Genomic DNA, 23,950 nt, shown 5'->3' with positions numbered 1-23,950 from the left:
TTGCACCAATTATGGATCTGCAAAATGTAGATCCCAACTGCCAATACCGTCATCAGGATTTCTGGCAGTCATTCGACGTGTAGTAAACACAAGTGCAAAAATGGTCTTAAAGAGGCTAAAGAATTGAGGTTCATGGCCGTCCGAAACGCTCTGCGTGTTCAACCTTAGCACGAGTTTCTGTGAATTTGTAACGCATGGTCCCAAAATACTTATTGAAACAACATTGATTGCTGATGCACCACTTGCATCACTTCGTCGAGGAATGAGTGGATATTTAGATATTTTGGAAGCATTGGTATTGGTATAGTTTTATATTAAAAATCATATTCTGTAAAGTCTCCATGCAAGCAGAACTCATCTGTGAGCTAAAAATGTAATGTTGGATCTGAAATGAACCCGAAAATTCGCTGGAAACCTCCAACTTCCTCTGTTTAACACTAATCCCACCAAGAATTCTGATCTAGTTCGGTCGTTTGCCCACACGTCCAACTGTAGACCCACGTTTCCCGTTGGCTGTGATTGAGTCGAAAGCCTAACGTTTCATGTTAAGCAAATGTTATTGAGCTCCACCACTTACTAGCCCACGTTGCATCGATCGCCGTTTTTTTTTCGGCCATCTTTTATTGAACTCAAATAATGTGTTTAATCGTGAAAGTAGGAAGCCGGCCGAACCTAACACACTTCCCAGCCACGCGTGTGCCGGGTACTTTGTAGAATTATGCACAAAATTTCTTAGCTAACTGGACTCTGGGGCTCCGGCGTTGCTGGGCCGTGCGGAGGAAACTTATTAATTAGGTCTTTCCCTTAGGCGGAGGGCTGAAGCGGTCGGCTGCGCATAAGCGGGTGGGCTTCGTTCGTTAACGAACGAATTCGTTGCACCGTTGGCCACGGGTAATGACTTCCTCGGGGGTGAGCGCGCATCGCTCCCAAAAAAAAATTAAACCACCAAAAACCACAAAAAATCGCCACGCTTTAGGACCACGGCGAGCCGGTACACTACGGGCTATGGATGTACTTACGGCAGCTATGTGTCTAGAGCTTCCCGTACTAGGTTGCATAAGCAGAACGATGTAATGGAAGACCACATTTTGTTTTTCTAATCTAGTCGATGTTTTTAAATCGTAAACTCATTCGAGCTAAATTGCATCGCTAGAGGACGCCGTGATCGCGTTTGCCAGGAAGGCCCGAAGAGGGTTGATTTTATTGATCTTCCGTCCCTTCGATGGTCCCTTCAGGCTCGTTTGGATAACGGATGGCGCATTAATTGGCGAGCGAAGAATTAAAGAAAAAACCACGCCAACACGGCTTCTGAATCGGCAATCAGAACGGGTCCATCATGTCAGGTTCGGTAGAATCCCTCCGGCGAGAGAGAGAGACAGTGCTGCATGTTGGCCCTGCCGCAGTGCGTAGGAAAAATCTGGAATTCTCCGGGCGATCGCGCAAAGTTCAGAAGCGCGAAGGTTGTGGCGAACGTGGCGACTTTGTAGGCAGCCAACGCCCCACTCGAGCTCGAGCCCACCACGGTGACCACGTTGTTGGCATTAATTTATTTGCATCCTGGCGAGTACCGCGAGAGGCCCCCTTCCAGAACTGGCAGCCATCTCGGGGCACAAGGAGCGAGCGAGTTAAATCAAAATGTTAAACAAATACGCGATCGCGCCACTTGCTGGCTGGCGGTGACGACGGAGGGCTCTCCGATCGCACACTCCGACCGCTGGCAACACGCACCGCGGAATGGCAAATCCGTCCGTCCGTCCGTCCGTCGATTTATGGCCGCAAATTTGTGTTTTATTTATTTTGTCAATTTGCTAGAACGTGTTTCGTGTGCCGTCGACGGCGCGTTGTCGACCGCGATCGGCATGTACGTCTGGCTGGGGTCCTCGGCACCGGTTCTTCTGCCTCGGAAACTTGGATGCATCTTGTCACGGATTGCTCCCTGGCTAAGTGTGGCAACACGTTGGTGGTGAGAAGCCAGCGGATTGAACAAGAAGTTTTGCCGGCAACATGAACGCGCTCTTTTCGTTTTCTCTTCACCAACAACCGGGCCGGGCTGGGTCGGGTTTTCTTTTCCGTTTCGTCACGCTGGACGTGGCCAGCAGGAATATTTTTGCAGTCGTGCTGATGAACTCTCAGGATTCGAACCTACGCGGGGATGATTGAGCTATTACGGTCACTTTTTGTTTCAGCTTCCCAGGCTGCAGTGACCAGGAAATTGAGTGACTAACGAAGAAACCTCCATTGTTTGCATTAATTACGGTGCGGCCGCCTTGTTTTGGAGCTCAAAAATTGCCAAAATTAAATAATTCTGTGCATCAAAATAGACCGCATTTTTGGAGAGACAATTCTTGGTTCCTAATGGCTTCCTCGTGATGTTGTTACCACAACCATCGTATTTGCCTGACTTAGAACCGTCTCAACTCAAGAGACAACTCCGCAGACATTTTTTACAGTCGATCGTTGAGATAGAAGCAGAAACGAAGAATGTGTTAAAGGCTAACCCTAAAAAGGACTTTTCGGATCGTTTCTCAAATTGGAACAAAGGTGGACATAAACTTGCGGAATTCATTCATAGGCAGAAAGATTGATTTGGGAGCCGACAGGACTCGTTTTGCAAAGTTCTCGACCCTCTAGTCACGAGAAACCCAAACGATTATGGCGGCCATTCCTGACACGTTCGCAAAGCGTTGGAGAACACGGCACCGGGTATGCGGTGCCCCGCCAACAAGCGATTGCCAGATCGCAGGGTACCGTAGACTCTTACGTAGACCTAGGCTGCACCCCGACCATCGTGCGGATCGCGGGGTCACTGCCGGCCACTCTTCAATTTGCGCAGCACCGACTTTGAAATTCGTTCCGCCGAAGGGATTGGAGAATTTCGTTCACTGCAAATCGGAAAAGTGTAGTCCACGGGCAGGCCGACGCCATCAGCATCGGCGGTTAGGATGTGTAAACGACGAACGGAACTATGTAGCCGCCATCTGGCGGCCACCGCCGAGCGCGCGCAGCGTCAACAAATTGAACCCACCGGTGATCCTTATCGGCAGTCGTAATGGATCAAACGTATATTGGAGGTAATTTACACTTTCGTGCACGTAACTGGCCCGTTTCGGTGTGGCCAAAGGGATGCTTTTGGCAACGCGAGATCCTTCGCCCGTGGTGCGGGGGGCGATAAACCGTAACGATCATCGACCGAGGATCATCGGCTGGCGTTGATCGTAATCACCATTACTCAGCGCGATGATGTTGATGGGTAGGAAAACGGACAGACAGCCAGCCAAGCCAACCGCGGCAGAATCGGACAGTCTGCAGACTGTGCACAGTGGTGGTCGAAATGGTAGTAGCAGTTGGGAGTTACTGCAGTCCTGTACTGTCTATATTCAGCCCGCAAAAAAATTGGCCTTAAATTGTGTTAACTACAATCGAAATCAAACAGTAACAGGAGAGCATACGTGAAGAGGCAGATCTTGTGCAATATCCGTTACTTGGCACTGAGGTCGACCCATAATAAATTTTATAAATTTCCTCATTTAAATTGTGAGCTCAGATGGGATTCGAGACATGTGAAATGGGAAAATAGGGAATGATGTTACGCGCACAGCACTGCCGTCGACCCCAGCCACCCGGAGGCACCCAACGGTGCTGTAATGTGTTTCTCATTGCCATCATCGACAACGCCTTCAGCCCGGCATCGATCACTCGGCGCTCGGCGGGGTGGCCTCGGAGATCGCGAGAAAATGGCCGACCTTATCAGATCCAGTTCAGTTGCCGGTGGCCCCAACTCCGACCGGTACGGTTCGTGAAGGGTGGCCACCGGTCGGGTGATCGTTGGTTCCCATGAGTTGGCGAATTCCCCTGCCAGCGAACCGCTTGGGAATTCTTGTGGCGGACAGCACGTTACGAAACCCACCCACCGGTGCATTGAATTGTTATGCACAATAATTGCCGCTTCAGGTGGCTCCCGGGTTCCGAGGTGTTGCTCGGTACTGCTGCCACGAGGGACCCAAGTTTCGCAACTTAGTTTTGCGTCAGTTTCCACCGCCGACAAAAGGTGGGCAGTTCTTCTTCGACCGGTCCCTACGTTGATTAGCCGGGCGATCGTTATGGATCAAACCAGACAAGAAGGCTTTCCGAAGGCCCAGCATTGGATCTTAGCAGTGTCGATAGGAGCGTAGAGCAGTCTACGTATAAGGAAGCTCAGACCAGTTCGCGTACCATCTCGGGATCGCGAATTGACGGTGACATCGTCGACAGAGCCGCCTTCGCCGAGAGTCTCACATGGCTGCGACCCACGAGGCGATCGGTTCAGCAAACAGACAGGCCATCGAGGGTCGGGTTGCTAACGCAGAGGGTGTCCACACGCGCGCTCTGACATTCCAAGGTTCACCGGGGGAGGTTGAAAATGAATTGCTTGTGACAGGACAGCCCCGCCATCGACACGTCTGCGGTTGCTAGGCCGTGGCCGTGTGGGTTGTGCACTTTAATCGACGGATACATCAGCCCTCATCGGGCTCACAGCCGTGAAGCTGGAAGCTGTCAGTATTGTTTAACCGGTGATGCGGTTAATATTGCATACGCCAGGGCCATCCATCTGTCCATCAGCCGTGGCGACGAAGTTCCTGGGAACGTGTAGGGCCGGACCTTACGGGAGACAACTCATGATGGCACAACCCCTCTGGACGGAAAATAGGTCTCACACTCTATTACCGAAACGGAGTAACTGTTGAGTAGACAAATTTGGCCAAATACCAGTCGGCACGCTTTCTAGCATTCGTACCTTTTTTTCGCACTACTCCAGCTGCTCAAAGACCTTGCCGGGCGGTCGGTCTACCTTCGCAGCCGCCGCCGGGTGTCATCATTAGCGTGTGGTGGAGAGAGAGAGAGCACCGCGACTCTTCGTAGGCGTAAATGGTGCCAACAGCGACAAACTAATCATACCCTTGCGTCGGCGGCCGCCACGACTCCGGGGTGTCGTTGGCAATGAAATTGGCGAACGAGGCATGCTACACTGTCACCGTCACCGCACTGCCTTTCCAATACTGTACGGGACTACGGGGTTGGCTCGAATTAAGCGCTTTGTTGTGCGCGCAGTGTGTCACCTCAGTCATGCGGCGCCCTCAGACGTTTCTATCGGTTGGTCGATGGTGAAAGTTTGTCTCTGGCACTCGCCGAAGGGAAGATGTGTTCCGAGGAAACACGTGGAACACACATGCCGCTAGTGGGTTCGCAATAGTTGCAGCGTCCGTCCGATCGTGACGGCTAATAATATGCAACGACCACCGGCCCGGACCAAGACTATGCTCGAAACTCGAATTCCGAACGGGGCTGGCGGCGAAGAAAGAACCGACGACCACGCAGCCGCGAGAGATAATTGGGACTATCTTTCGGGGAGCATGAGTCAGCCCGGGACGGTCTCCGCGCTGGACGTGGCTCATTAAAGTGGCACGTTGCGGATAATCTTAGACCCGGTGGTGTGTTGCTGACCGACCGACACACTCCACGCCATAATTGGTAGAAATAAAAGCGTGATAGGCAATGGGCGGCACACCCCTTCGTGTGGATAGGGTTCGGCCAGCAACAACAAAAAAACAAACGACGGGAATCGTTCACCCTGAAACTCTCCCGATAGCCCAACCCGAGCCGCCAATAGTGAAAGTAGTGTTGGGAGAAAAAGCACAAAAAAAACATAGAAACGCCGGTGACCGCCCGAGCGAAAGTGAGTTATCCGCGACGGAAGAGCACGGAACCAAGCGGCTGATCCCAGGGCAATATCTCCACTTTCTCCCCGCCTCGAAAAAGTCCAGAATCGCCCCGAGAAGAACCGCTGCCACGCGAAAGTACGGAATGAAATATTTCACTCACTTCCCAACGAACGACTACAACGGGCGAACTACCGAATCGCAAGCGACGAACCCTTTGGACGGATAGAACGAACCCGAGGCCGAGGCTTTGAGCTGTTTTATCCAGTCTTTATGTTTATGTTGCACAGAAATCTCTCGGCTGCTCGTTCTTCATCCCGTGGTGGCACCGTGCGGCGGATGGCAGCGAAAGTTATCCCACCGTGACTGTCAGGTGTGCGTCAGGCTGGCTTCGGAATGGTTACGGAAGTGGTGGACCGCAAACCGGTGGTAATAAATTGCCGTCCCAAGCGCTTCCTGGGCCTATCGGGTCCATCGGTATGGTTCGCAGAGTGAGTTATGCTGTGTCCGCGTTCGGTGAGAAGCGAAAGCGATCGGTTCATCCGCACACGGTGTCACCATGATCTCGATCAACACCGCGGGAGCCGTGCGGAACAATGTGGCAAGAGCTAAGAGGCACGCTTCCGAGATAAGCACCCGAACGTAGATCGGCCAGATCCGGACACAGAAAACAATCCCAGCACACCGGACAGTAAGATGGCAGATTAAGGCGGATGCCGGCGAGCGGTCATAATTAACAAAACACACAGTCCGCGTTCGTCGTTACTCGGATGACTCGACTGTGTGACAATCGGGGCCCGGTGATCGATGCCCCGTTGTCTGGTGCTGCCCTGGTGCTGCAGAACCGTAATTACGTGCATGTTTTCCGAGCTTTTAATGCACACCGTCACGGAGCAAACAACTGCTCCGCCAGCCTGCAATCGTCTGACTCCGAAGCCCCCAAGATTCGCTTTTACTCAGCGAGCAGCCACACGGCCGTCCGTCCGGCGGCGACGACGACGACGACGACGATTGTCGGTGCTCAATTATGTCGCTTTTCTCGCTTTGCGCAGAATGTGCAGCACCGTGCGAAGTGCAGCACACAGAACCTTCGGGTGAGGTCGAGGTTAATGGATGCGATGGGAGACGGGCCGGGACGGGGCCGTGTGTAAATCATACGGCCATATTTCCGTTCCACCGGCTCCGATACGTGACTCCGATCGGGCATCCGGCGAGCGGTCACCACGGGGCACCACGGGACCGAGCGGTTGAGCGTTATCGGTAGGGTTCCGAGGGAACCGAGCCCACCATAAATCAGTTTACGGGCGATAATTGTAAAGTGAGTATGTGCATGTGTGTGATTCGCGGGAATGGATTCCAGTTAACGTGGGGGATGGAATGAGGCAAGGTCTTGGCTTGGGTTAGGGTTTGAAGTTTACAGAAACTTTAATAAAAAAAGAGAAGTACTCGATCGCTGGGACGCTCTGTACTTTCAATCGCTTTCTGGGGTCCAAACCACTCAGGGATCCATCGTAAGATTACAAACTTTTACGCAGTAGTAAATAGCATTAAAGTACCCCCGAGTCAGTCATAAAATATTTAGCAGTCCTTTAGTACCATGTGCATCAACAATTTGTGGATGTGCCAAAATGTGCCTCATCACATAGAAAGGAACTTAAAATAGTTCAGAACAAGTTTCTTATATCAATCTTAAACTTACATCCGAATCCAACAAAAGTCATTGAAAAATATAAAGTCGAATCACTAAACTTATTTAAAAAAAAATAAAATACAGCCATATCTATTATTTGAAAGGTACGTTCTCTTTCAAATGCATCACAATTCATGCAAATTGGAAGCCGCTTGAATCGCTAGAATGTTATCAAAAAATGATCCTTTCATGGCCAATTCGAGCTTAGGGAATAGGAAATAGTGATATGGTGTCCGATCAGGCCCCATGTCTTTCGAATGTGTTATACGATCACGCTTTTGGTTTCTGTTTAATTTTGGTTTCAATTGGTATACTGTTAATAATTTAGGTTTCCGTTTAGCGTAAGACTTAGAGATGAGCAGATTAAGTTGTTTCGAATATGAGTCATCAGGTTTTTGAAAAATATTCTATTTCAATCAGCTCAATCACTGAAAGAATCTAATTCTTTCAAATTAGCTATGATGAGATATAATATTACGGGATAAGACCAACACTGCTGCTACGCGTGACTTTAGAAATCATTCCACTGAACAATTTCGGACACCTCTTGTTCTCGATCGATGTCCCGAACCACACGGCATCAGACGTCGATACTCGTTAATCGGTCAGCGCTCCGTTCAGCAATTTGCATTCTCGTAAATTTCAAAGCGTTGGCCAATTTCGCATTCTCGAACCCACTTGGGTTTGGCGCGTACGTCGAACGGGATTCGGGACCGGGACCACTGGTTCGACTCCCACTGCTGACCCTCCCCTACCGGAAACTGTCACCAACGAGCGGAACAAGTTTCGAGGGAAACGTGTTTGACGAGTTAAGTGACTTAAGTAATCCCTTCCACCCGACGGACCCGCCGGACCACCGGCGGGCCAGCCCGCTGTAGATTAGGAGATTTGCAAACGGTGTATGTGAGTGTGAGTGTGTGTCGATAAGTGTGAGGAGTGCTGGGTGGGACATCGCAAAAAAGTAAGAAACAAAACCGTTGCCAAGTCGTTGAGACTGCATTTCCGCAGGATGATGTCACAGGCGGGAGCACAACCTCGGCCAGATCCGCCGGCAAACCGATGACGCCATCCGGCAGCTAAGATTGAGGAGGTTCTTGGCTCGCTGTCTCGGTGCGGCCTCTTTTCCTTTGCGCAACGCCACCCAAAAACGGATCGCAAATGTCACGGGGCGCTCGCCGATCACGATCATTCTGCCGGCTCAAGCGTCGGGACGATGGTGAGATGCGAGAGAGAGAGCGCTAGAAAGAGCGAGAGAGAGGACACACATACACAGCCACACACACCGTATTTCATTCACGGACAAACGAGTATCCGTAAATGGACGTGACAAGTGGCCGTTTATGGCGGTGTCTCGTAGCGCAATGAGTCAATACTTGCGGCCGGTCGACCTTAGTCGACGGGGAAGGACTCACACAAAGCTTCAGTTTGCCTTTCTGAGCGGTGTCTCGGGTTTGGCGACGACCAAACGGCAGAAGGGGAGCGACTCGGCGGTGGGCTTCGGCCCCCGCAGGCAGCTGTTTGACAAATTGTGAAAATGGAGCCCAGCCCGAATAAAGCTGTATCGATTGAGTTTTTGGGATCTTTTTTGGGACCAGCGCCGGCTGAAGGATCCTTCATTGTTTAAAGTTCAGCCATGGGGACCACGCATGATCAATGTTGATGTGGTTGGACTTCTTGGTTGGCAACACAATTACCTTTACTTTAAGGCTACTAATAATATAGTGACACCTAGAATTCGATTTTTGATACTTTGAAATAAATAACTTGGCTTTCAAGGGAATTTTTTGGTCGCTCGAATATTCGAAATATTGTTCAGTATGTACGCCGAACTGAGATAATTGGCCCGAACTGAGATTGGCTTATTGGACGACGTTTCGAAGTTGAGAAACGTCGTGATAAGAATTCTGGGACTTTTTTTCAGTTCCCTAAATTATAATTGCTACGAACACGATTCGAGCTGACTTGGATCGAATTTGGATGAATAAAAGGAGTGAAAGGTCCGTCGTTATCAACAAGCAGGAGATGGTGAATGCATCGTGGCCTTGACAAATAAATTCGGAGCATGAATGCTGTGCGGTCTAAACTTCGGGCCTTAAAGGTTAACAACTTCCAACGGCCGAAAGGACTTACCTTTCGCTTCACAGTTGGTCACCGCCACCAGTGTCACCAGTGTGACCAGTAAGTAGCAGAGCAGCCTCATGTTTGCGCGCGACGACGGCAGCATCGGTTCGGCGTGGTGTAGTCGTGGGCTGCTAAAAAAATTCGTAAGACACGCACGGCAACGGCGTGAGACACTTTCCGGCGCTGGAACACACGCAGACACGACCAGCGCTGAGAACCGAGCCAGCAAACTGCAGCGCGTGTCGATTTCGATCAATCGATTTTAATGCGCACGTAGCCGACGAACCTTTCGAATGGCGAACACCAACGGCGCGATCACGTTACGTAATGGCCGCACTTGTAGCAGTAGCAGCCCTCGAACACTCCGAGTAGTAGTGCAGACGTGGACGCTGTGCTGGAACGGAGACACTTACGGAGTGCACACTAAACACAGACACACGCGCGCGGCAAGTTGTGTTACTTCAGAACATGTTTCCGATAATGGTTTTTCGTTTGAGCACTGTAAACACTGGAAAACAAAAAAAGGGAGGTATTAAGTACACGCCGTGACGGAGCAGTGTGCGGACGGAGAGTCTGGACCACTCCGCCAACGGTCCCTCCTTACTGGAAAGGATGTGCCGAAGGCAGAAAGGAGTTTTGACCGCTCACTTGGGACGGGAGCTGAAGTTGATGCGAAAGCGTGAAAGTACGAAACTGTGACATTGAGCCACTTTGCCCAAGCACCGCCGCTGCAAGTCAAGCCAAGGTATCAGCAGCAAGAGCGGCCCCCCGGGGGCGGCAGCGCCAGCAACAAACAGTTCTCTCTACGGCTCGTCGGCACGACCGACGGGATAATTTGTGATTCTGATGTGAATTGCTTCCCACACCGCAAAAGGCCACCACAGGCCCCCCCCGCCGACCGTCACCGACTTCCTCGCTCTTCCCACCAACACACAAGAACTGATAAATGCGGCCGGTTCGAGGCAGTGCACTGCTGTGTGTGGCAAGACGGCGCCAGGCGATAAAAAAGAAATCAGCAACCCTGGGCTTGCAGGTTCCTCCCGGCCCCCGGGAGGCGCGGTTCTGCCCCCTCACCAACACACACTCGGCCGCAAACACAGCCACCGAGAGTCAGTCTGGCCCGCGATAGTACCGACCGACAAACGATTCCGCACAATGCCGCATCGCTCGCACCTCAAACAATGGTCGCAAAAAAGGGAGATCGATCCCACCACGCACGCACGCACGCACACAAACACACACTCCGGAGCAGAGACCGGTGGAGAACCAACAGATCGAGTGCCTAGCGGGGACCTTCTCCGGGCGAAGGCTCAAGACGGACTGAGCGCTGGGTGCGCTGGGAACGGTGCGCGAGATACGTTCACGATCGCGTCCGATCGTCGACGGGGCAAACCTTGAAGACGGCTGCCCGCGAAGACGATGGAGCGATGAAGAGCGAGCGAGAGCGGAGAGAAAACGCTGCAAACCATTCTCGGACCCGGCCAGTCCGCGGACCAGGGACACAACGGTTCACGTTGTACCGCACGCGGGCGGCCAACGAGAATTCGGGATCCATTGCAACTGTGTTTTGGGAATCTTTTCGTTTTTATTTTTTCGCTCGCCGAAACCGGCAACGGAGCCGCTTGCCGTGTGGCCTTCTTTTGCGATTTCAAGAAGTGTCCGATAAAAAGAAAGTCGATTTGGTTTATTTTGTTGTCTACTGCTCTGGTGCAATCGGTGGTGCAAAGAGGTGGTGCGAAAGGGTTGTTTCGGGAGGACAACCCGGCGTCGGCCGGGCTCGGGCTCGGGAGCGGCCGGATTCAACCGGTTAGCGTAATAAATGGGCCGGGTTTGCTTTTGGGCACTTTGGTGCCCGCGGCAGAGGTCCCGGTTGAGGTCCTGGGAAGGCGAGAGGTGGGATACGGTCGGTCAAGGATACGGGGCGACGGTGGAGCTTGGCCAGAGGACGGGACGAGGGTGGCGCGCCAACTGGACGCCTGATGAGGTGCAAAAACCAGTTCCGGTCCGCGCAGCCACAAATATTCCAGGAGGTCGATTGTGCACAGCCGTGTGCTGGTCTCTTTCTTTCTCTCTCTCTCTCTTTTTCTCTTATTTTCTTCGTGTATGCGAGATCAAGGACACCAGCCCTCGAAGGTGATGGCCGCTGAGTGATTCGAGCCAGCGGATTCTATAGTTGCAGTTCTAAGGATAATAACACCCGTCGTATTAACTTGAATACATTAGAGCAATTTTCCTAGCAATTTAGAATTTGTTACGTAGAATTTTGAATAAAATAGTGTTACGGTCCTGATACTGGTCACCTAGCAAGTTCCATTACGTTTATCAGTTCCAAAACACAAAGCCGATCGATGAGCTTTAGATCGGATGCTCTTTCTGCCTTCACAACCTAAATCCAGGAGGACAGTTTTTGGATCAGCACGGGCCATCTGGGCCACGTGGGATCAAGGGACAAGAAAGAGAGAACCCTTACATTCAACCGGGCGGATGCTGTCGCTATCAAGCCGAATTCAATGGCAATGCGCAAATTAATGCGGAAAAGGAAAACGATCGGTATCAGGCACGGTTACGTTATTATAATGTTGCTGATTGATGTTGCGGAGCGCTGCGTGCCGCGAACAGAGGACACAACCTGTGGTTCGGCTGCGCCACGGTTCGCAAACAACTCCTAATTAAGCAAATAAACGATGCTACACGCTTTGTTGGGCACTATTTTCGTATTTCAGCAAACCCGAAGCCAAAGAAGGCAGACTGGAAGATGGGATGGTGGTCCGAACTGCGATAGCAGCCGGGCGCTGGTACGGGTAAGCGAAAGAATAAAGAAACCCCCACACGGCCACGGGTTCACATGGTTGGTAGCGGTAGAATGATGAGTCGGCGAAGAAAAAACCGGGCAGGGGGATGCCGTAGAACGATATCATTCTCGTTCCCGGCCACAGATAGTATCAGTCAGCATAATCTCTTGCGGCTTGTCGTCTCGTCCTCTGAGTTTAGCCTGGGTTGAGTATGAAAAAAAAAAACGGTGGCCAGACTCGATGCTCGAAACTCAGCTGTGTCATCTTCCCTTAACCTTTACCGTTTCAGCAGTAGTAGCGGCAGCAGCAGCGCAGGTATAGCCACCGGACGGAAGTCGCTTTTTGTTTCGCTCCTTTCTAGGTTGGTGGGTACATCTTAGGACCGTTGTCTCACGGGGCGTCGACATCGTATGAATGACCTAATGCTATGGTTTGGTTGCTGTGTCAGTCAGATAATCCGCTAGAACGGAAACAGCCGTAGGTCCACCGGAACACCGTTCCCGGGTGGGGGCGCTATAACCTGATGGTTCCGGCAGTCGCGTGCGGCCAGCATGTGTGCTTCGTCCGCCCCACGGTCAGGTTAAACGATGCAGAACTTTGCGTTTAGACGCCAACCACTTCATTCGGGGAGAAGGCATGATTGTGGTCTTAGCTGGTGCGCAGCATACAAGTGGATTGCATGTGTTGTTCTGTTTCCCATAGTTCTTCCTCGTTATCTGGCTCGATGGGACAAGTTCAGAGGAAAGCGCATCACGTTGGATTTAGGGCATCATTTAATTGATCTAGGTTCGAAAGAACTCGATGATAACGGTCCGCACTGTTCTAGCCACTCTGAAGGTTTTATTCCATTCTGAGAGTACCGGAGCACGGTGTACCGGTACGATCGATTGCACGGTTTGTTTCGGGCCCACATAGTGCTGATCGACTATCACGTAATGTTGGGTCAGAATCGAACAGTCGAGGCGATGAAAAACCTACACAAGACCAAGCAATCAAGAACTCGTGTGCGTTGCGGATCAGATCCTTGTCTCATGTGTTGTCATGCTAATGAATGGGTTGTGTCCCAACCACTTCAGGTGTTTCGGACCGTATGTATTAAAATATTAAATAATAAATAAATAACGAAGCAATTGAATATGCAAATTGAAATGTTTCGCCGTACATCACCCGGGCGAAATATTTCGTCCACGGTCGCCTCTTCGATCCGGAACTATATACACCCGGCAATCAATCTCTGTTCAAACAGTTGGATTGTTTATCAATAAAGGAAATATCAGCGAAAACATAAAACATAAAACATTCGCGTATCGCGAGATCACCAATTCTCGGGTGCTAGTCCTTCCTATGCAAACATGATGCAGCTGGAAATACTGGACACTACCAACTGCATATTGTGTTTAGAGTACAAAGAGCGCATGCCATGTGATAGTGAAGGATCATTGAAGAAAATCGTCAGCATCTTGTGTCGGCATTTTTGGTTCGATCGACAGGACGTGCGAAATCAGTTTGTTTGTCGGAATTGCTGGCAACATGTGGAAGAATTTCAGCGATTCTACAAGAAAGTGCTTCGTGCTCATGCAAGGGCAGAGTTGAAGCAAAACTTAGCACGTTCTTCGCTACTCCACGCGCCAAAACATGAGGAGTTAAATGCTCGACGCCATAAAAATATACAGAGACCTGTGAAGCAGTTAGGACTAGTTTCCGACCTAATAAAGGATTCTGCGGAGGTATATCCCGTCGATTGTGCAGTTTCGAGTGACCCTTTATCAGCTGCCTACAGCAGCAGTGAACCGACTCGTAGAACCGATAGAACGGTTTCATACGATCATTATGATGGTTTGGCGAATATGTGTTGTCGCTTGAAATGTGCCGAATGTGGGATGACCTGCCCGACCGTCCCAACACTTAGGACACATTTTCGCACAGTTCACAAGAAGAAAATATTTATGGATTGCTGTGGCCGACATTTCCGTCAGCATAGTCGCTCGCAGAACTACGCACAGCACAACATTGATACGAAAACCATAACCGACATAGCTTGTAGGACATTTTTCTCTCTTCCGTCCCGGAACGATCACACGGCGATTGATGGTCCTGCACCTGCGCCGCATATCCACAAGCGCACTACTAGAATTAGTAAGCGCTCATTACTGAATAGTCACGTTGCGCGGCGGAAAGTTTACAAGTGTGAGGACTGCGATCGTAATTTCACAACACATGCTGAATGGAACAGTCACCGCGAGCAGCATAAACTAGAGCAACAACTTAAAAAGTCCCCTCAGTGCTCAGAGTGCTCGAAAAGGTAAGGAGCAAATGAATTTAATGCGCCATGTTGATAAAAACCTTCATCCGTGCCATCGTTTTATCTATCCCCTTTACAGTTTCGCTTCTGAAGCTTCCGTCAAGCGACACATGGAAACCGTGCATGGGCCCGAAAGGTATATTTGCGATGTGTGCTCGAAAGCGTTCAAATCCTTAGCACAGCTTCGGCATCACCAGAAAATTCATCATGAGCCCTCTCGTGGGGTGGAATGTAAAATTTGTCGTAAATGGTATGAGTACGAAGCAATCACTGTTCTGGGTTGCTGGTGACTGATAATGATTGCTTGTATTTCAGGTTGAAGAATTTGCCCAACCTCAGCAAGCACATGCAGAGGCATGGTAGTAGTGCAAAACAGAATATTTGTGACGTATGCGGTAAGACCTCACCTAATGCTTCGGCACTAAAAGCCCACAAAAAGTTTGTGCATATGAAAGAAAAGTCTTTTCTATGTGCTATTTGTGGAAAAGCTTTCAAGCGAGCGGTCACACTCAAGGTAGTCAGAAACCCACCAGATCACTGTCACTGTGCCTAACTTGCGTGGTGCTTATTTTCAGGAACATTTAACTACACATACCGGTGGTTTTCTCTACAGTTGCCCATATTGTTCGAAAAAGTTTAACTCGAATGCCAACATGCATTCGCACAAGAAAAAGATGCATCCTTCGGAATGGGAACACAGTCGCAAGCAGTACGAGAATCGCTTCAAGGAAGTAAGTTGAAAACCTCACTGGAAAGACTACTTTGACCTATCCTGGATAATCACAGAGCATTAATAAACATTGCTCGGAAATCATCGACTTGCACACAAATGATTTGGTTTAAACCTGTGATATTTATGAAAAAACTAAACGGAAATTGTGCGAATCGGCGAATCGTGCGCATTCAAAATGTCTATGCGCTTGAGTAACTAACTTGAATAATTCAAAAATACTCGATCAAACAAGAAGAGATAAAGGAGAAATTTGATGTTTGATTGTCAACTATTGGTTTGACAATTGTTTGTCAAATGTCAGAATGTCAGAATGCTTTGCAATTCCGAACAAACAACAAACCACGCGCGTTCTGTGTTTATCATCGTTGAAGCGTTTATGTTTAATAAAGTTTTAGGAAGATAATGGAAACCACTGTTTGTTTATTGTGTTTAAAGCACAAAGAGCGCCTGAAAGTGTCTAGCACAGCATTCGAAACAGACGTCATCAATACCATCACGCTGCACTTCTGGTTTACCAATGAAGTCGCACAGAAGCACTTCGTTTGTAACGATTGCTGGAAACAACTGGACGAGTTTGATAAGTTTTACAAGGAAGTAGAGTTGACACATGAGACGACGTATTGCATCGAAGTTGCTGTAGAATGCCCTAAATCATCAACCAATGTTCAGGAAGTGTACTGGGATGATGGGTCTGATGCGGACGACATAGATGAAAAAATCGAAAGAATATTCGATGTTGTGCAAGAACAGCACCAGAAGAAATCATGTGTCGATGATTTATCAGAAAAGGATGACATGGATGCTTTTGATGCTAAACAGAATGGCACGTGTAATGAAGTTCACGAAGGCACCATGTTAAAGGAATTTGCATCTATTGATGTAATCGATGCGCTTGACGAAGGACATTCGTACCCAGAGCATTCGTTTGGCCTGTCTGATATCGAGGATGAGCCATCAGACACCGAAATCGGAATATCACTTGCAGCACATAATAAAATCCTGAGCAAACAATGTGAAACTCCGGCGTTAACTCCGGTTCCGGAAAACACATCCTACAAATGCCAATCGTGCGATACAATTTTTGTGAAACAATATCAGCTCAATGCCCACGAACAATTTTGCAAACGTTACAAGTGCGTAGATTGCGAGCATATTTTCTCCGATTTAAAACAACTAATTTCTCACCGAAAACAACATAAAGCAACCAAGAGAGGCAGTCCAGAACAGGGCGGACAAGCTCATCAATGTACAGAGTGCTCAAAAAGGTATAATCTCGAATTAGCGTTTATATTTTACGGTCTAATCGTTATTCCCGGTATAATCCCGGTATATAATACCCGGTTTACGGTATAATCGATAATCGTTATTCCCCGTATAGGTGCATCACAAAAATTTATGCCCCAAAAGAATGTGCAAGAATGTTTCATGTCACTTCGAACAACTACAGTCTAAAATTATGATTTTGTTTGCAGTTTTCCAACCGAGGAGGCTGTGGATAGGCACATCGCCTACGTGCATTATCCTGAAAATTTTTTCATGTGCGATATTTGTGCAAAATCTTTCAAAAAAAAATCAGATTATAATATCCATAAAAGACGAGTACATTTGAAGGAGTATATTTCCGTGGAGTGTAAAATATGTAAAAAGTGGTAAGAAAACTTAGTCGTTCATACAATGTTTATTGCATTATTCAATATTTTGCTCGTCATCTTTAGGCTGAAGGATGTTACTTACTTAAACGTGCACATCAGAAAATGTCATAAAACCAAGAACTACACTTGTGATACATGTGGTAAGGTATTCTCGACAAACTGCAGTCTTAAATATCACGTAAAAAATGCCCATATTATAAAGGAAACATTTGTGTGCAGCACCTGCGGGAAGTATCTTTCCAGTAAAAACAGTTTAAAGGTAAATAAAATAAATCACTCGATGTATTTATATTATTAACTTCGATAATTTTATTTTTATTTTAAGGAACATTGTGCTACGCATACCGGCGATTATCTGTATACCTGTCCGTACTGTCCAAAAAAATTCAATTCAAGTGCTAATCGGTTTGTGCACAAGAAAAAGATGCATAATTTGGAGTGGCAAAAAGAACGTGAGCAGCGCCAGAATCGATACAAGCCAGGTCATACTGTAAGAAGGTCTGGCAACGAAACAATGGAAACGCTTTGAAGAATTGACGCAGCCATGATTTCTGGATCTGGATCTATTAACAACGAGGGAGTGGCCAAATTGTTCGCCACACGCTTTGCTCAAGTGTTCGTGGTGACGATAGTCGTTCCGCCGATAGTTTACACAATCGCCGATAGTACACAATCGTTTCCTGCTTGATCTGTAAATCTTGGATTCATTTTTTCTACGTTGAATTACAGGAAACTGGTAGAACTAAGAAAACTGATTAATATACAGCGTAATATTTCAATTACTGGCCTTTACTAGGTCAATTGTGTCCTTTACTGTGTTATCATTCTCTGCGTTTTCTTTCTAACCCATTCCCGCGTGCATTCGATGTTGATAAATCTGACTATTTTAGTCAAGTAGAAAATAATTCATTATTTCACATGCGGTAAGAGTTAGTTAAAAACGCAAATACAGACGAATACAAACTATTCGTGACTGTTGTTGAATGACTTTCAAACAACAGGTATAAACTGAAGGTGAAATTTGATGTTTGTTGCTCGGCAAATCTCATTTAATGTTTTGATGCCGAATCTTTTGTGAATATTATGACTCAAGCGTTTATGTTTAATCGTCCAAGGAAGGTAATGGAATCCGATATATGTTTATTGTGCTTAGAGCACAAGGAGCGCCTGAAAGTGCCTCGCAAAGTATTCGAAACAACTGTTATCAACACTATTATCCGGCACTTTTGGTTCGCCCCAGAAGATGCAGAGAAACATTCTGTTTGTAACGATTGCTGGCAACAAGTGAACGAGTTTGATAAGTTTTACAAAACAGTGGAGATGTTACATGAGTATCGAGTATCGAGTATCAAGGTTTCTGCAGAATGCGCCAAACCATCGTTCAGTGTGCTAGAACCGGAAGTAGGGCGCTGCACATCCTGGTATAAGGAATTTCATACAGAGCAATCACCTGACAAAATCAGTGTTTTTGATGCCGTCTTAGTGGAAGAGGAAGAGTCGCAAATCGATCAATTTGACGATCCAGGTGATATGGGCTTAAATCAACCACTGGACAATACTACGGATACCAAGAAAACAAACGGTACACTCGGTAGTAATTTCGATGTTGTTCAGTCAAAAGAAAAGCAAGAGCAAGAGTTGCAAATCGATCAGTTAGACGATGAAGATGATTTAGATTTCGAAGATAAAGCAGATGATAGCACGAGCATTGAAGTTCATGAAAACGCTTGGTTAAAGATAAGTGTATTAAATGTTCCAACTAATTCGTTGTACGAAGAAGATTCGCATTCAGAACATTCGGTTTGTCTCACGGATGCTGATAGTAAGACATCCGATTCCGACAGTGAAAAAATACTGAACAAATATGATGAACCAGCTACCGAAAAGCAAACCCGTGCACCGGGAAGCGAACCCTACATATGTAAAACCTGTAGTAAAACTTTTGTGAAACAATTTCAACTGGATGCTCACGAACAATTTTGCAAACGTTACATCTGCAAGGACTGTGAGCTTGTGTTCTTCAATTTGAAAGAACTGATTTCGCACCGAAAACATCATAATCCACCGAAAAGAAAGGACCCTGACCAAGACCGAGAAATTTATCAATGTACGGACTGCTCGAAATGGTATGATCTCATATTTTGATTTGAAGAATATTGTAATTGGTCCATGTCGACATTATTTGCTTGCAGTTTTCCATCCGAAGTAGCTGTGGATAGGCACATCGCATACGTCCATTATCCAACGACGCTGTACATGTGCGAATTTTGTTCGAAATCTTTCAAAGATAAATCATATTACAACATTCACAGAAAATTAATACACTTGAAGCAGTGGACGCCAGTAGAGTGCAAAACTTGTGGCAAGTGGTAAGTGCACATGCTGATTTATGCTCAAAGCTAAATGAACATTCAAGTATCGTACCTTCTCATTTTAGGCTAAAAGATACTAGTTACTTATCCACCCATATGAGGTTGTCTCATACAACCAGGAACTGGCCGTGTAACAGATGTGGAAAGGATTTCTTGACCCATGTGAATCTACAATCGCACATCCGCGCCAGTCACAAGGAAAGGAATTTTCCGTGCAACGTCTGCGGAAAATGTTTTTTCGTTAAATCAAGTTTAAAGGTAAAAAACACATCGTTTGATGACATTGCTCATCTACATTTCATATGTATTTTCAATTAAACTATTTCAAGGAACATTTGACCTCGCATACCGGTGGGTATCTCTATACCTGTTCACACTGTCCAAAGAGGTTCAACTCGTACGCTAATATGATTTCGCACAAGAAAAAAATGCATTTTTTGGAGTGGAAAAAAGAACGTGAACAGTATCGAAATCGATATAATCCAACCCACATAGCTGAAGGAGCTGAAAAAGTGGAATATCAGGAATGCTTAGAGTTGGAAGCAAAAACGCCTGAAGCAGGAAAAACATTGTTGTGATGACTTTGTGAGGAGCGAGCCACAAGACCAAGAGACAGTTTATCCCGAAATTAGCCACGAAAAAATCGAATAGAATTAAGGTTAAATAAATGCAATACATTGCATATAAATCAGCAAATAGCACGATAATTCTTTCCTCCCCTAAAGAATGTTTGAATTAGTTATATTACAGCGAACGTCGATTGTGAAATAAACGAGCATTCGAGCTTCGAATTGACGTTTTGAAACCTCAGGCATAAACTAAAGGCGAAATTTGATGTTTATTGTCAGTCATCGTGTTGACAATGTTTTTATCGCAGTCGCGCCAAACACAGCAGTCACACGTTTTGTGCAGATGATCAGTGTACGATCATATTTAATAAAGTTTTAGGAAGATAATGGAATCCACTGTTTGTTTATTGTGCTTAAAGCACAAAGAACCCCTGAAAGTGTCTAGCACAGCATTCGAAACAGATGTCATCAATACCATCACGCTGCACTTCTGGTTTACCAATGAAATCGCACAGAAGCACTTCGTTTGTAACGATTGCTGGAAACAAGTGGACGAGTTTGATAAGTTTTACAAGGAAGTAGAGTTGATACATGAGACGAGGTATTGCATCGAGGTTTCTGTAGAATGCCCTAAATCATCAACCAATGTTCAGGAAGTGTACTGGGATGATGGGTCTGATGCGGACGACATAGATGAAAAAATCGAAAGAATATTCGATGTTGTGCAAGAACAGCACCAGAAGAAATCATGTGTCGATGATTTACCAGAAAAGGATGACATGGATTCTTTTGATGCTAAACAGAATGGCACGTGTAATGAAGTTCACCAAGGCACCATGTTAAAGGAATTTGTATCTATTGATGTAAGCGATGCGCTTGATGAAGGACATTTTTACCCAAAGCATTCGTTTGGCCTGTCTGATATCGAGGATGAGCCATCAGACACCGAAATCGGAATATCACTTGACACACATGACAAAATCCTGAGCAAACAATGTGAAACTCCGGCGTTAACTCCGGTTCCGGAAAACACATCCTACAAATGCCAATCGTGCGATACAATTTTTGTGAAAGAATATCAGCTCAATGCTCACGAACAATTTTGCAAACGTTACACGTGCATAGATTGTGAGCTTGTTTATTCCAATTTAAAAGAATTCATTTCGCACCGAAAACACCATAAGCCAACAAAGAGAAACAATCCAGAACAAGATGGGGAATCGTATCAATGTACGGACTGCTCGAAATGGTATGATTTCGTATTTGCTTTTATATCCTTTATTTTATCCGATACAATTCACCATTATTATTTCGTTTTCAGTTTCCCAACCGAAGTGGCTGTAGACAGGCACATAGCAAATGTCCATTATGCTCCAAAATTGTTTATCTGTGACGTATGTTCAAAATCATTCCGACAAAAGAAGAATTACGATTATCATAAAAGAGTGATACACTTGAAGCAGTATACTCCTGTAGAGTGTGATATATGTAAAAAGTGGTAAGAACATAAGATGAATCATGCAATGCGCAATAAATTTTATAAAATTTTGCTTTCCAGGCTAAAAGATGCTTGTTACTTAAGAGAGCATAAGGCGAAATGTCACAGTATAAAAAAATGCGTTTGCAGTACATGTGGCAAGGAATTCTTGAAAACCGCCAATCTCAAAAATCACATCACACGCGTTCACAACGCAAACAAGCTTTTGTGCAGCATTTGCGGAAAAAGTCTCTCTAGCAAAAACAATTTAAAGGTAAGCAAAACACAATTATTTGATGCTTCTGCTTCACTATATTATCATCCATTTTACTGTTTTTATTTCAAGGAGCATATGTTCTCGCATACAGGCGATTATTTGTACACATGTCCATACTGTCCAAAACAGTTCAACTCGCATTCCAATATGACTACGCACAGGAAAAAAAAGCATCCTTTGGAGTTCCAAAAAGCATATGATCAGTATAAAAACCGATATAAGCCATTGCAAACAATAGAAGTGGGGGAGCACACCGATAGCTAGAAGAATTGGCAAATTAGGATCAAACTCTAGTACAGAATGAATCCGAAGATTTTGTATTCTTTCCGTAAATGGCGGATGAATCTTCTTCGTCAATTAATTCGTCTCGGAATGCTGCCTTCGTCGATTCTACGGTGTCACTTTATCAGTTAGGATTTTACTAGTTTGTGGCAGTTGTAGTCCGAAAAAGAACTATTCTACGAAAGTCACCGAAAAAGAACTAAGTCTACGTAATGATCATCCGAATGGCGATAAAAAAAGCATCAGGAAAACGGGAATGAACTTTGGAAGATCAGTAAATGGTGAAATAATGAAACCCTCAACTAGTTGCTGTAAACGTAGCGTGAAAATCGTTCTGACATTTTGGTGTTTTTTTTTATTTTATTTCCAATGTAAACATAGGCTTGTTTGATAAATAATTAGGTGCGAGGAGTATTTGCGATCGACGTGCCTTAAGGACGGCGAACACTGCATTATTTTATAAAAGGAATGATGGAGGAGCAAGTAGAATCTGGCATGTGTTTGTTGTGCTTAAGATGTGAGGAATCGGTGATAATGAAAAACATTGAATCGGAACTAGAAAAAGTGGATGTTCTCTGTCAGCATTTTTGGTTCGCTCCCGAAACAGTTCAAAACCAAATGATTTGTATTGGCTGTTGGGATCAAGTTAAAGGATTCCACGCGTTTTACACTGAAGTTGAGCGGGTCCATTCAGCAGGATGCATCGTGATAGATTCCAATGACTCCAATGATGAACCGGCAGCGCAGCAAATATCGCAAATATTTCTAACAGACTCTAAAAATTTATCTGATGACGAGTCCAGCTCTGATGTTGGACGATGTTTGGTCAGCGATCTGGAAATAGTACTTCTTACCAAAGACAACGACACGGATGAGTTGCTTCCAACAGATTCTCAATCCCACGACGACTGCCACGAAAGTCCTGACAAACTAGACGAATGTTTGTATGGCGATACATTAATCAACATTCGTACGACGGCGGAGCAAAATGTATACAACTGCGATCAGAGTGATCATGTTTTCAGCCAGCTATATAAACTCAATGCCCACAAGAAACGGCACAGTAATGTTTCTAGCGAGAAGAACAATTACGAGTGCAGGGAGTGCTGTAAGAGGTATTTCCACAGTTTTTTGTTACTGTTTGCAATTATTTAATCTTCTTGATTGGTTTCCGGTCTTTGTTTGTTAAAATTGTAACTGACTTTGTTTTAAAGTTTTTGTAGTGAAAAAAGCTTACGACAGCATTACCTTGGGACACACGCTCCGGGCGATCTGATATTTGGCACATACTCTCAAGGACAAACACGATTTGGGGTTCATCGAAAAGTGCATCAAGGAGGCGCAGAATCACAGACCAGAGTGGAGTGTGAGCTTTGTGGAAAGTGGTAAGTATTGATGAGAGTTCAAAGGTATCTCTGTGTTCTCAACCTGATTTTTCTGTGTAGGCTTAAGAATTCAGGTAGTTTAAGAAAGCATACCCTTAGGCATAAGAGCAGCAGTGAACCGCAGATATGCGATATTTGCGGCAAACGTGCACCAAACTCCCTGGCGTTACAAAGCCATAAAATGTTTGTGCACAGGAAAGAGAAATCGTTTAAATGCAGCATTTGTCAGAAAGCGTTCAAAAGGGCGTTCACACTGCAGGTAGTTATCTGTGATTATGATTGTTACATGGTTGGATAATGAATTTCTCATTTTGCCTTTTTCCAGGAACACATGACCATTCACACAGGCGATATTTTGTACCAATGTGTGTACTGTCCTAAGTCGTTTAACTCGTCTGCAAATATGCACGCACACAGGAAGGGGATGCATCCTGTAGAGTGGAAAAAGGGGCGAATGCAGAACAACGAAGACCCGTCCCAGGCGGGATGTTAAGACTGGAGGCAACAATTTGAATTTATTCTCTACAGGGATTATTTTGCCTTACATCGAAATAATAATATAACAACAATCGGCATCGGAAATAAAACAAATAACTTCGAAT

At 46.3% G+C, this 23,950-nt stretch overlaps 6 protein-coding genes across 9 annotated transcripts in view; 5 read left to right on the top strand and 1 right to left on the bottom strand.

The window, feature by feature from the left end:
- LOC131216747 (uncharacterized) overlaps positions 1-10,864 on the bottom strand; it is a 45,105-nt gene extending 34,241 nt beyond the window's left edge. The window contains exons 1-2 of one of the 3 annotated variants that reach the window (XM_058211316.1): positions 10,738-10,864; positions 9,517-10,015 (exon numbers count right to left, since the gene is read on the bottom strand). In XM_058211316.1, coding sequence (XP_058067299.1) covers positions 9,517-9,610 — 94 coding nt within the window. In that variant the 5' untranslated portion in view covers positions 9,611-10,015; positions 10,738-10,864. Of the gene's footprint in view, positions 1-9,516; positions 10,016-10,643 lie in introns of all 3 variants that reach the window. The other 2 variants (XM_058211314.1, XM_058211315.1) reach the window with 2 other exon arrangements.
- Positions 10,865-13,582: 2,718 nt separating this feature from the next.
- Positions 13,583-15,341, top strand: LOC131215660 (transcription factor grauzone-like). Its single transcript, XM_058210051.1, has 5 exons — positions 13,583-13,792; positions 13,973-14,601; positions 14,681-14,851; positions 14,917-15,115; positions 15,177-15,341. Exons 1-5 carry the CDS (start codon positions 13,652-13,654, stop codon positions 15,339-15,341), a joined length of 1,305 nt encoding a protein of 434 aa, XP_058066034.1. The 5' UTR covers positions 13,583-13,651.
- Positions 15,342-15,346: 5 nt separating this feature from the next.
- Positions 15,347-17,718, top strand: LOC131216330 (RB-associated KRAB zinc finger protein-like). Of its 2 annotated transcripts, XM_058210787.1 has the most exons (5): positions 15,347-16,599; positions 16,807-16,983; positions 17,050-17,126; positions 17,189-17,245; positions 17,312-17,450. In XM_058210787.1, the coding sequence occupies exons 1-4, from the start codon at positions 15,737-15,739 to the stop codon at positions 17,230-17,232; spliced, it is 1,161 nt and encodes a 386-aa protein (XP_058066770.1). In that variant the 5' UTR covers positions 15,347-15,736; the 3' UTR covers positions 17,233-17,245; positions 17,312-17,450. The 2 variants fall into 2 exon arrangements, with proteins under 2 accessions (XP_058066770.1, XP_058066769.1); XM_058210786.1 differs by having other exon boundaries at positions 17,050-17,245; positions 17,312-17,718.
- A 360-nt stretch (positions 17,719-18,078) lies between these two features.
- Positions 18,079-20,054, top strand: LOC131215825 (zinc finger protein 70-like). Its single transcript, XM_058210224.1, has 4 exons — positions 18,079-19,112; positions 19,179-19,355; positions 19,424-19,616; positions 19,688-20,054. Exons 1-4 carry the CDS (start codon positions 18,085-18,087, stop codon positions 19,934-19,936), a joined length of 1,647 nt encoding a protein of 548 aa, XP_058066207.1. The 5' UTR covers positions 18,079-18,084; the 3' UTR covers positions 19,937-20,054.
- A 240-nt stretch (positions 20,055-20,294) lies between these two features.
- LOC131215836 (zinc finger protein 613-like) lies at positions 20,295-22,265 on the top strand. Its single transcript, XM_058210235.1, has 4 exons — positions 20,295-21,176; positions 21,249-21,425; positions 21,486-21,678; positions 21,751-22,265. Exons 1-4 carry the CDS (start codon positions 20,314-20,316, stop codon positions 21,943-21,945), a joined length of 1,428 nt encoding a protein of 475 aa, XP_058066218.1. The 5' UTR covers positions 20,295-20,313; the 3' UTR covers positions 21,946-22,265.
- A 166-nt stretch (positions 22,266-22,431) lies between these two features.
- On the top strand, positions 22,432-23,841 carry LOC131215658 (zinc finger protein 100-like). Its single transcript, XM_058210049.1, has 4 exons — positions 22,432-23,078; positions 23,178-23,348; positions 23,409-23,607; positions 23,674-23,841. The coding sequence occupies exons 1-4, from the start codon at positions 22,432-22,434 to the stop codon at positions 23,839-23,841; spliced, it is 1,185 nt and encodes a 394-aa protein (XP_058066032.1).
- Positions 23,842-23,950: the final 109 nt, after the last annotated feature.

Source organism: Anopheles bellator, chromosome 1, assembly GCF_943735745.2.
Source record: "Anopheles bellator chromosome 1, idAnoBellAS_SP24_06.2, whole genome shotgun sequence".
Lineage (NCBI taxonomy): Eukaryota > Metazoa > Arthropoda > Insecta > Diptera > Culicidae > Anopheles > Anopheles bellator.
Note: the sequence above shows the minus strand (reverse complement) of the source record. Positions and strands in the feature narration are given on the sequence as shown.